This window comes from Fopius arisanus, unplaced genomic scaffold (genome assembly GCF_000806365.1).
Source record: "Fopius arisanus strain USDA-PBARC FA_bdor unplaced genomic scaffold, ASM80636v1 scaffold00026, whole genome shotgun sequence".
NCBI lineage: Eukaryota > Metazoa > Arthropoda > Insecta > Hymenoptera > Braconidae > Fopius > Fopius arisanus.
The window spans coordinates 494,330-507,620 of record NW_011887765.1 but is presented as its reverse complement, the minus strand read 5'-3'; the positions used below and the strand labels follow the sequence as shown (position 1 = coordinate 507,620).

The following is a 13,291-nucleotide window of genomic DNA, read 5'->3' as shown; positions in this document are numbered from 1 at the left end:
GCCCCCGCAGAGGTTATTAATTGTTTGTCCTTCTGATTTCTACATGGACCCGAGGATTCCTAACACTTCTGGACGAAATAACGGGGAGAGGAGCGGCCATACGTTTTAATCCAGATGATTTGTTTATGCTAATCCATCTTGAGTACGTGAGATCCCATTTGAATTAACAGACTGAGAAAAACGGTTAATTAAAAGCTGCGGGTTTTCGAAATGGAGGAAGTCCGATTTACGATCGGATTTACGAGATACAAACGAAATTGAGAGGATTAAAACAGTTTGAAAAATTAAGAGTTCGAGTTATTTATTTTTTATTCTATTATTGCAAAATTTCTGCAAGTGCAATGGTAATTGCAATTTCAATGATTATTCCCATATTTTTTCTTTGAAGAAAGATATAACGTAATATAATTTCTTGAAAACAGAAATTTAAAGGATTTATTATTGATTCAATTTAATTAAAAGGAAAAAGTAATTTTTTGAATATTCAATGCAATTCCAAAACCCCTTTTTTCAAAAAAAAAACTAAATTATCCAACTTTCGAATGACTTCAAATTGATTTTAAAAAAATTCAATTTTTTTGCATTCAACATTTGCCTATAAATTTTTCTCCACATGCAATTCAAATAATTAATTACCACTAATTACGACCTTTGACATCGAAATGTTTGATTTGACAGAACAGTCATGCGTTGAATAAGGATTTTGGAATTGTGGGCCTGTCCCCGGTAGTTTTGCGGGGGCAGTCGAATGATTTAATCCCTGAATGATGGACGGGCACGTCGTGACGATGATCTGCGTCGCGTGAAGTGACAAGTGGTTAGGATCACCGGTGAAACCGTCGGTTTTGCGTGACGCTCCGAGGGAGAAACGACACGTCGAATTGGGTGGAGAGGGGGATGGGGGTGGTGGGGGCGAAGAGGGTGAAGAGGGCGGAGGGGGTGGATGGGTGGTAGAACGGTACAAATCATGTTGGTATTACCCCGTCAAGTGAGAGGAATCAACCCGTCCTGCAGCCGGAAACTCGATGTTGACGGTAATGCTGATTTATCGGAAGTCCATATCCAACCGATCGAAAACCGTTTTCATGATCATCGCCGGATGAATTTTTGTCTCATCGGTTTTTCCGCGGGGATTGACCGACTCATATTGTCCATGCACCCCGGATGCATGTGATTTTTCGGTTAATTGGGAATTATGAGGGGGAGGCGAATGATCCTATCCCGGGAATACTTCCACGAGTCATTTAAACTGCGATTTTGGGGTTGACAGTATTTTCCCGTTGAGGTTGATAACGGATATATTTTACTTTGTGCATTAGATTTTAATTGGTGGTTGATTTACCTTTCAAGGTGCTTCACTATGTCCTCGTAGGCAGCTCTGCAGTTTTCCCAGACTCCCGACCTGCCAATCAGAACAATTAATCGTTATTTATGAATTAAGAGAAAATCAGTAAAGGATTTTTCTTTCGTTGATTAAACTCCCAATAAAAACAGTTTTTTTTCGGTTTCCTTTTGAAATCAATTGTTTTGGAAATCAATCGAAAAATTCTATTCATCTCAGTGTACCATAATTTTTAAGACATAAATAAAAAACTGAACCGAGACCATTTACTCCTTCATCAACATTTCATTAGACCCGAGCCCTCCACCCCCTCTAATTTGTTCCTGTTGAATCAATCAGCGAGGGTAGAAAACTCCTTTTGAAGTTTTCCTGATTAAAAAGACATGCTAAGAAAATATACACTCGACTTAATTTCCGATTCGTTATTACGCACTTTTGCGTTGAGATTTTTTTCTTCAGAGGACATTTTTATTTATAACTCATCAAGGACGGGGATTATTATCGAAGGGAAATTCATTCGATCCTGGGTAAGGGAGAGGAGGTGGAGTATTTTTTTTTAATCTCAGATGTCTGAGATTGTGAAGTGAACTTATGTGTGTCACATCGTAGGTCACAAGTCCGAAGAGAACATGAGAGATGAACACAGGAGGCAGGGGTTGCTGAATTAATCATATTCCGGTGTTTGTCTCTTCCTCCCCTCAGACATAATCCGTCTTACTTCGTCATCTCTCTCGCACTCTCTGCCCGTTCAAACGATAGATTTGCATTTTAATTAAAAGCAAAGCGGTGAAATCATAATGCAGAACGTGTGGTGGGTCGCCTTCACGTTGTTATTGGGGATAAATAAGGGGGGGCGGGAGGGGGACAAGACCAACTATTTTTCGATAATTGATAAGGAATTTGTGGGATCTCGGAGTGTGGGAAATTTCCTGACGACATTTACCGAAAATTCGCGAATTTTTTTCACTGATAAAAAATTACTATTTGCACCTAAAGAGTAAGGAATTTCTTTATTTATTATTTATTCATTTATTTATTATTTTGAGAAGTAATTGAACGGAAATATTTGTTTACAAACATGAAAATGAGATTTCTAGACTTTAGAGAGAATTTGAAGATTCTCGTATGAGGATTAGATAAGGGCATAATCAAATGAGGGATTAAATTGCTGTTATGAATTTTTGTGTTAATGTTTAATTGTCGATTCCCGAAACAAGTAGAAGATTCGTAGAATTAACGAGGAAAATACCGGAGATGTTCACGTGGATTATGATAAAAATGCGTTTAAATAGACAATTGGATTTTCTAGAACACTCAGCAGGTGTGAGAGCCATTGGGGTCGTGTGTCAAGTCGATGCACTCGTTCTTTTTCCCAAGACAGAGGGTGATTTTTTTCCCCTTTACCAGTTGTACCCTCAAAATACCGGAGAAACAAGAAATCCGCGAGTGACGCAGGAGAAAAACAAAACGAGTGGCGGAGCATTGACAAGACGAGGATAAAATCAAGAATGAGTGTTCAAGTTGGATAAGAAAAATAAAGAGAGAAAAAGATTGAGACCCCTCGGATTTCCACGGCTTCCTTCGAACTCTTCAAATCCTCTTAATGCTGAATTCTTTTGGCCTCGCAAATAGCCTACTCTTGAAATACACCAGAAATCACAAACTCCACTAAAATGCACCGAATTGTCCACTACAAAATCTCAAGCCCTTCCAAATTATCCGAATACATTCAATCAATTCAATCAACTTCGCCGCCAATTAATCAAATTTCGCGGGTTAAAATTCTTGCAGTGATTGTATGACAGGCATAATTTATATACCAGAAAATTGAACAAGTTTCCCGAAAAATTCAGCCGAAAATTTGAAAGAGCTAAACAGTTTTCACTGAGTGAAGGAGGTGGAGTTAATGAAAATACTTCCCGCTGTGGGAGTTCATCATTTAGCCAGAAATATATATCATTAGTGGGTAAATCAAGGGTACGAATTGAATCGAAATATTAAGGGGAGAGTTAAAAGGCTCCTTTGAGTGGCTTCATCACAACTTAGCAAGAAAGTAGAACTTGATTAATTCGCTTTGATCCAGAAGAAAAGAGAATCACAATTACCGAATTTTGGAGTTTCGAAGCTGATGGTTTTATATTTTTGAATTTCTAATGGGAGTGATACTCACCTCGCAAGTGCCTCCATGTTGGCCATATTAGGGTTGACCTTGAGCCCTTGCTCTACCCGAGCCTGCACCTGTGCCTGTAGATGATGGGGAAGATTTGCAGGCGAGAGGATCGCCGTGTGTCCTGCGCCCGGATGTCCTCCCATCTGCATGTACTGCATGTGACTCAGGTGAGTGGGTGGTTGATTATACCCATTGGCAAGGAGGGGGGATTTTTCCATCCTCGAAACATCTGGAAAATAAAGAACGCCTAACAATTAATCTCAACGCTTCCTTTCCAAGATAACCCGATATTCCAAAAAACTTAATTTTCAAATCATTTTTTAATAATTACAATCTATACATAAACATATCTTCAAAAATCTTCAATCAAGAATTTTCTTCATGTAAAATAAAAATAATTATAACATGTGTACAAAATTTGAAAAAATTTACAATTAAATAAAACGTATATTTAAAAAATGGTTAATTCAATTTCCAGGATAAAAATGGAATTTTATTTATAGGAGAGTCTTAATGGAAACGAGGGGAGAGTAACTTCTGGAAATATGAGATGTCCTGAAATAATTTCCTGAGTTTATGAGAAAAATGACTCGTGCACTGGATGAAAGCTGAAACTGTCTGGTAAATTCGCGTTCGAAGATGTCAGAATTTCTGAGAAATTTGACGGATGGAGGGCGCGTGGTGGAGAATTCTAGAGAAAGTACAGATTTTGGCAGGACGAGGACTTATCGTGGCAAGACCAACTGTTGGCAGTGGCATAACAAACGACAGAGTTGGGGAAAGAAACGAGCATCAATGACGCATCCTGGGGGTGAAACGTGACACCGCATACATTATAACTCCTCCAAAGGATGAATTCAAGACTGATTCCCTTCCAACTTGGATCAGAATATATCCAGTAAATCACGTGACAACTACCAGTAATTTTTTCTCGTTAATTTTTCTCGTTTCATCGATGACTCAAACCGAGAGGATAGGGGTTACTTATCGCCCTGGCTTTCTGAAATCTGTTGATATCCGGGTGTTCAGGGGGATCCATCACTGTTTCATGGGGTAGGGGGTTGAAAATCTCGGGGGCTTTTTTTTTTTCAAGAGAGGTCTAAGTCGATCGGCAAACACCCGCCGGTGGAAATCAACGGGAAGATTATATGCAGAGTGTAGTGATAGGTACTAACCAATGTGATTGATATTTGGTTAAGCAGACCGATCCGTCAAGCCTATGTCGCTTGTTTATTCGAATTAATTTTTTTTTTCACTCGGGAATTAATGGGACATTGTGGAAAAATTTCTTTCGGAAGGCTTTGAGTACTTGGGCGCAAAGAAATTTAATTACTTGGACATGATCTATTTTTTTTAAGCGTGATTCATGAAAATTATTAAAAGCGCAGGTAAGTATTAAAAATTTACAATAATTTGAAAATTCATAATCAAAACTTGAATTTTGGTCGAAAATGGACGAGCGCATTTTTTCAAATATGCGTTTTTTGCAATTGTTTTTATTTTTAATTCATTTTTGTATCTCAATTGTTTCTGTAACTCGGATATAATTTTTTTGTTTATGATAAATTTTCGAAAATTGATTTGATTTCACGAAAATGGTAAATTCCTGGATTTTTTTCTCGTTAAAAACGGTCCATGAGATATCGATTTCTTTCTAGCATCAAAAGCCCCTTTGCAGCCAGAATTATAAAAAAAGAATAATTCCCCATAATCCAATGAAATCCAAAGTCTACAGAATGCAAAAATTTGAAATCCCGCGCTCCAAACCGCGAAATTTCAAGAAAAGAATATTTTCAAACGTTTTATAAACCGGTAATTGACTTGATAAATGAAATCCCATGGAAAAATGACAGATTTTATTCCGATGGTGAACCGAATCGAGTGATTCAAAATGGGAGTGGCCTGACAGCACTGGGTTGAGGATAAAAGGTGGGAAGGACACAAAAACAGAGATAAAATAAAAAAGAGACTACGATCCGAATGCCTATTCATTACAAATTATCTAAATGGCAGTGATTTCGTAGGACCGGCTGGGCCGTTTGACGAGTAAGTGGTGGGTTTCGCTGAAGGGCCCCTTGCCGGTCCCAACATTTACCAGTGATCATTCGATTCTCCGTTCTTTCCATTCGCCACCCAGACCCATTTTGTCGAATCCCCTCGAAACCCAAGTACATGGGCGAAAAAAAATATAAATAAAGTAAAATGAAAAATTGAGTTAAAAGATATCCTCAACTCTGACAACCACTGGCCCCACCAAACCCCATCCCCCATGACCGGGGCCTTAAAATTGGACTTATTACAACTTATAGAGCGCGATTTGAACGCTCCGCTCAATAACATACATTATAGCCAATCCATATGATTTAATGAAATCCCTCTAAACTCTCCACTTATGGCGTTTCAAAACTCCCTTTATTCGACGCTCTATTGCATCAACTGCAACTAAAATCATCGGTTGTTGGTTATAATATCATTTGGCGAATGCTAATGGCGTGCAAACGGATCGATACCTTTTGAAAAATCAACTAAAAATCGATAGATTGCATAAATATTCATACCAATAATTTATTCGCTGCATCCACAACTCCTGAAATTTCAGGAAAAATGCTAAAATTTCGCAGGATCGTTAATCATGAGGCCGGCAAATAATTGCAGCTTTCCATGAAAAACGGTGATAATTCTCCGGTTAATCACACGTTTAAAAAATATCTGATTCCACCAAAAACAATGAAATAAATAAAAGTTTAAATTTTGGCATTTGGTCAAAATGTCTCGACTTTATTAATGAAAAAAAAAAGAATTGAAAATGTTTTGATGGCCTATGATTGCAGATGAGTTTCCCTGGCGACGAAGACGATCAAAGCCTTCCAGGAACGATCACTCGGATCCCTCCAATCACCAGTCCCCGAAATGTTGAAGCGATAAAACACAATTTGAGAGCAAAGATTGCGCACGTAGAACCCTATCCCGAATCTCTTCAAAGTTCCTTCACCGGTTTTCTGCATATGGCACACATAAAGGTATATGTGTGTAACCCCCTTGGCCCCCCTCTTGAGCTGATGAGGTGACAACCCATAATTATACGGACCACTTTCTGTCTGGAGCCCTCTCCTCTAGCAGTGGCATGCGCAGACCCCGAAGAAGACCCACCACCAACATGCATCTCACTTCCACCTCAACGTTTTCCCTCTTTGAAGTTTTGCCTCCTCCACTATCCTTTTTCCCTTTTATTTTCACCTCTCTCCATCCTTTACTTCGTCATTTTCAGCGGTCATTTGTGCATTCGCTTTGCTTTCAGACCTTCAGACCCTCCACATCCTTCCGATGAGGGATAACATTGTGACCATGACGTGGGGATGAAATTTCCACATTTCCACTCTTCCACTTTTTCACGCGTTTCTCGTTGTTTAAACAACGAATAACAAGCAAAATATTTTTCAAACTATCACGAATTTTTCCCTGAGTTGAATGTTCAATAGACAAATCCTCCGCAAGAGAATGTGCAATTGCTGTTAATAAAAGTACGTAAAAAGTACTTGAATAGCCTTGAATATTGCAGAAGAATAATTCCAAGAGGGATAACACACGCAATTTGTCATATCGTAAAGACAGAAGTCGAAAGCTGGTGGCCGTGAAAATTCAGCAGTAAAGTTCTGTAGCAATGAACATGCCAGATACACATAAAAGCGGGAAACCAAGTTTTGTACATGTGGAATCCGGTTTTTCGAGTAATCACTGAAGAAGAGCTGAGAAGTGCAAGGGAAGGGCAGAGAGTGCAGGAATCGAAAGAAGGCCCTGAAGGCCCCTTGAGCTCTCTTTCCCGCCATTTGCCTTCACCCCATTATTTTTTTTTTATATCCACTTGGTGCACCGGATTTTACCTTCGTACAAAATTGAAAGGCGTATTGAGACATAGGCGGGACAAATAGAAGCGGCGAGAAGCCAATATTTCGACAGGAGACAATAATGTTCACCGAGAGACGAGAGTAAAAGTCACGACTCTCTTCACTATTTTTCCATTGGCAATTTCACTTGGGGGTATCCAGTCTCGTTCCTCGTCTGGCGACTTTTACACTCGGTGTAGCCTCGCAGAAATCACGTTAGCGCCACGTTTCTTTTGTACAGTATTTGTTCTTCCCTCGTTTCGTTTCTGCCACTACAGAGGGCATCATCCGAAGGCAGTAAACCATTTGATATATAGCCGAGGATTTTTAGAGTTCTGTCAGCCACGCCCACAATCAGCCCTCAGTATTATTTACACGCTTCACGTCTCGATGAGACCGACACCGCACTCGTGCGCCCATTCTGTCTTCCTCTTCTTTAATTTCGATACTTGGACCATTTTTTGCCAACTTCATCAGACTTTAGCTCGTTTTTCGGGGGAAATCATTGATTGCGGGGGAAAATTGCTATCGTTAACCCCCGGAATTCAAACCACAACTATCAATCATCGGTATTCATTACTCTAACTATTTTTCTATCTTATATTCGATATTTTCACACTCTGTGAATACAAATTATTATTTCTGGGAAGGCAACGCGGAAATTCAATTCCAAACTGCAGAAGCTGTTTTTAAAAATCGTTAATTGTCTCTGATAAAGAATATTGACAGAAAGAGAGAAATAATTTCCAGGAGATATAGCCCTAAAAAAGGATGTAGTCCTAATCTGAAAGATAAATCTCATGGTATCGTAGGTTAGGATCGAGAAAGAGCCTCGGGTTTTTCCATAACCATCTGCCCACGAAATCTCTGAAAATGATTATTGTGGGCCCTCGAGATATACATTGGAAGCATTTGCAGTTGCCCCACACCGTCAATTCCTCAATGCCCTCTCTCATATCGATATTTCTCCATTCGTTTGTCCCTCCACACATACGCAATACAACAAAAAGCAACATCGGTTAATCCGGTGCATAAACATTGTATTGTATTTCGCATGGGGATGCTTCTATTATATCATATTTCGTTATTAATATCTTCTGACTGACTGGTCCCGGGAGCAGGTAGGGCACTTTTATTCATTCGGGACAAACGGCGCCGCTGTAAACGAGAGATGGAATGAGAGGGATGGAATGAGAATGCCCTGCTGACATCCAACATCTCATACCGGTTTCCCTACGTCATTCTTTATTTCTTTTTGTTTTTTCAACGTGAGCAAAGTATTTGCACTATTTTTGTCGTTAAGAATCTCCCCGAAATCTCATTCCGTGAAGCGCAATTGTGGGATCTGTGTAATTTGCAAAACAATTGCAACCACGACCACCAAAATTAATATAATTTTACCAAAAGTTGGGTAAATTCGGTGCACAACTGGTGTAATTTTGAATATGACAAAATTCTAATTCTTCCAACCCCATCACAATCGATCTCAAAATTGATGTAATCGTTTTTCTAATGATTACCATCAATAAAAATGACTGGACACTTTTCATTGAACAATTTCCAATCTCCACGCACTCGATATCTCAAAATGAACCATCAGTATGAATGAGGATTTCATGGAGACATGTGACCGTAGGTTCAGGTCGGTACTTTTGCATAATTCAAAATTTAATCGTCGGTAATTGAAACGCAGGAGGCGAATTGGTTTTCTCGAGTATCACTGGGAATGGGTGAGAAGAGGTGGAGAGAGGGCAATAAAAAGTCCGAAAAGCCGGAATGGCGTGAGGCATATCCAGTGTGTGTTTCATGAAGTTTTTACGGTTGGCAGGTTTATGTCTTTTGATACGCCATATGAGTACAACTGTTGAACGATTTAAAGCTACTGTCAGTGGCTCCGGGAAAATGCCGGACCAAAAACATTGAGGCTCAATGGGTATGAGGATGAAGGAGGTAAAAAAAGAGGGGACGAGGGGGTGGGAAAAGAGGGGTGGTGAAGGGGGGTAGGTATGGGTAAAGAGAGGGGGAGGTAGTTGCAGAGTAACGCTGGGGGTCTCCACAGCCGTCGCATAATCCCGCGGTTGTGGAGCATCTGCGGGCATTGTTTATCGTTTTATGTGGTAATTAAAATAAAGAGCATGTTTCTGCTCAGTTTTACGCATAACAAATGCAGGGGTTGTATGTCCCCGCTGGCTCCTGGACGCACTCTTTAATCCTGAAACGCGTGTATGTGGCAAGTGTACAGGATTTGCGGAGAGAAATTATTTTATGGAAAATATTTTCATGTATTTTGATAGGATGAGTTGAGGAATTGAGAGTTATTTAACTCGGGGTGGAGGTGTCGTGGAATATATTTTTGTAAATTAAAAAGTGAAGTTTTTGAATGTTTGCAGCACTCGGTGTTATTTTCAATTGGACGTATTGAGGAGATATGCATAAGTGTTGATTTTTAGAATTTATTTCGTCAAACTCGATGAATTTTTGTCGCTTAATTCAGATGATCGCGATTTTGTTTATAATTGAGTGACGCTATTAGAATTTATTTTATGTTCTAAGAACAGAGAATCGCGTTGTTCGGTTAGAATTCACGGTTTATCGGTCCAAGGGGTGTAAAATCATTTTGTTCCCACAGAATTGCTCTGCAAAACAATAAATTCGCTATATCAACACACTCGCCCTCTCCTCCTCATCAGTCACAATCAGGATTTTTTTTAAGTCTGGAGTGTTGACGCGCGGGCTTGATTGTTTTTACGAGAGAACCGGTGAAGCACAAGTTGGTGAAATAAAAAAATGAAAATGTTGAAAGAATGGGGAGCTAGGGGATTCGGCCCTCTCGCATTAAACCTCTTCATTTTGGTAACAGTGTTATGGTTTTACTGCCCAACTCCATGACCCCATCGCACACAAAGAATTCTGTTCTGTCGGTAAATCAGACAATTTCACTCGGTTTTTGTTGATGATCTTAGGGATAGAGACGTCAAATTCGCCAGTTTCGAAATTTCGCGGAAAACCATTATTTTTACGCGATAATTACTATTTTTATATACTTCCAGTAGAATTCAATTCTTTAAATCCAAAAAAGAACAGGAGAGAGGAATGTATAAAAAATTACCCCTTAATTTTAGTAATTGCGTAATTTATTGCTTTACTGCAATTTTCCAGAAAATTGGGGTACAAGGTACAGTGGTAGGGACTAATAAAAATTTTTGTCTTAATTTTCAAGGCTGAATCCCCCTGAAATTAAATTCTCACGCTAACACATGACAATCTCTGAAATCGTGGGATCGCTCATTTCAATTTTATTCTGCGCACTTAGAAATTTTTTATTCGGAGGTCGTTCACTGTGAAAACAAGAGGGCAATCGATGTAAACACAAACCCGATCGTTGACAAATTCTCGAGTATTAAAATACTGATTCATTCGCACGGATGTCTATGGAAATGACTATTTATTCTCCCGCAGTCCGTTGATAAAATCGATCCCGATAAAAAAAAATTATTTCAGAGATTGCCATGTGCTTGTATTAGAATTAGATTTTTGCGGGACTCAACCGTAAAAATTGAGACAAAAATGTTTGATAGTTCAGACATACTTTACCCCAATTCCACGTAATTTATCACAGAAAACCGATAAATTACGCAATTACTCAAATTACGGGGTAATTTTTTTATACATTTCTCTCCTATAATTTTTAGGATTTAAATATATCGTAAAAGAACGACTTCCGCTGACAAAGATCCTATACAAATGTACAAACATCGAGACTATCGATATCTCGAAACAGTCACGCTGATTCTCATTGGTTGAATTGTCTTCGGCGGCTAATTTGAATTGAAAACTCATTTAATTTTGAAATTTTCTATCATGATTTTTATAATTGAACACGCCCTCGGTCTCGCGTAAGAAAAAGGAGACATTTTGTCGGAAAAATAAATGGGTGACAAAAGCGAATTAATTGCGCTCGAAATGAGAAACTCACCAGCTAATGTCTCTAGCGAACATTTGCTCCAGAATGGGGGCTATATTTGTCGGACTGTGGGTGGTGGCTGGACACTAGCCGAGTGAATGCTCATAAAAGCATTGATTAACTGTTGCCGGTCGTAGGTCACCGCTGAATCGAGCCAATAAAACCTGTCATTTATCCCTGTCGAACATCGACGCACGTAAAAATACCAAATACAAAGCAATGACATCTCGGTGCGAAATTCATGTTCAAAATTACACGACCATAATTAAACAATAAAAATTACCATTGTACGTCCATAGGATCAAAAAAGTATCTCTACTATATTCGATTTACAATGCGATATCAAATTCGCGATAGTCGCGATAAAAAATTAATTTTATTCGGCATAAGTCAATTCATTTTGTGTGAGTAATTTTTTTTTTCTCAGTGATCTTTGCGATTGTCGAGTCAACTTTTAATAATTACTTCGAAAAATGGCCGCGATTGCAATTGACTCATTCAGCCGGATGTTTACATGGTAAATTTGACGTGAATTTCGGGTTGTGTGTGAATTTACTGCGGTGGTACAGTAGTAACCGAGTAATGTGGTAAACCACAGTACGCGCTCTCGTGCCACGCAAATTGCGGTTGACCCATGGTTTTGGCTCATCCGTTCGCGTCGTGTAATTAACAAATTGGGAATGAGGATTGTCGAGATTGTAGAGAGAATTGCAATATCTCTGACACTTGCCATAAATTCTCATCGTTTATCGAAGAATAAACGATGATTTCGTGAATCTTAAATTTTTCGTTGCTTTCATTGTTTATTTTTTTATCGTTCCTTTTCGATTACGATTTTTTTTTGTTATTCAATTTTTACAGGTTTATGTGAAGAATTCACATTTCTGTTCAATTCATATTTTTATTCAATTTATATTTTCAAATTCCGGTTATTAAGAATAAGAAAATCCAAAATTTACATGAATTATCAACTGAAAAAAATATTAACCGTTAAATTTCCGACGAATTCTACAATAATTACCGGAATTGTATAACTTCAAAGTAATTTCCTGTGAATTCCAGTGAATTTGTTATCAAGTAAAAAAATTCGGAAAAATTGATAGAAAATGCTACTTGTTGCAAACTGATGAGGTTTTCACCGGAAACATCAGCAAAGAATTCCTTAAACGATCATAAATAAAAAAGCAAATTATAAAAAGGTAATTGGACCGATCGATAAACATCCGGGGAAAGATGACGAAATTTTCCAATCACTCTCTATTCGACGTATTGACACAACATTGGAGTGACCTCATACCACAGTTATTCGCTCCAGCAGGGAGAATTGTTTGAGTAAATAATCGTTGTTCAGGAAATGTCGACAATTCGAAAGGCCCTAAGGGGTGTCAATTTTACGGGCAAATACGTTACCCAGTAGCGAAATGGTTAATGAATTAATACCACCCCTTTCTATTGGCACAAGCTAAAGGTAAATGTGGAAACTGGCGAAAATTAATTACAATGCCTGCGGAGTGATTGTATGATTGTTCCAAGTCAATATATATCCAATCGCCAGCTTTCAAAAATGACGAATCAATTTCAATGGAAATCCCAACCTGCTATTCCGCACTGCTCTAGATTTTTTTTTTCTACTCAATTTTTTTTAAACTCTCACCGATTAATAAGACCCGCAGATCCAATGGCGATAACACTCGTCAATTGGGTGTATACATTTCATACCCTGGACAAATGGCTGATGGGCACAGCGGGGCTGTTACATTGTCTGTTATGAAATTAAAAGTGATGGGAAGAATAAATATATCGATGTATCCCGCGGCTTCATATGCGAATTCGAAAAGGGTGAAACCCCTTCAATGTTTGGTACACGTGTGGGCATCACAAAAAAGAAAATAAAAATAAAGAGGATGATAACAAGATAGAATATTAGGGAT

General features: G+C 38.6%; 1 protein-coding gene across 5 annotated transcripts in view; it reads right to left on the bottom strand.

Annotated features, from left to right (window-relative positions):
- Positions 1-13,291, bottom strand: part of dac (dachshund) — a 160,239-nt gene that overhangs the window by 78,347 nt on the left and 68,601 nt on the right. For all 5 annotated transcript variants that reach the window (XM_011302142.1, XM_011302141.1, XM_011302144.1 and 2 more), the window contains 2 exons: positions 3,513-3,741; positions 1,343-1,402 (listed from right to left, as the gene is read on the bottom strand). In XM_011302142.1, coding sequence (XP_011300444.1) covers positions 1,343-1,402; positions 3,513-3,741 — 289 coding nt within the window. The remainder of the gene's footprint in view (positions 1-1,342; positions 1,403-3,512; positions 3,742-13,291) is intronic.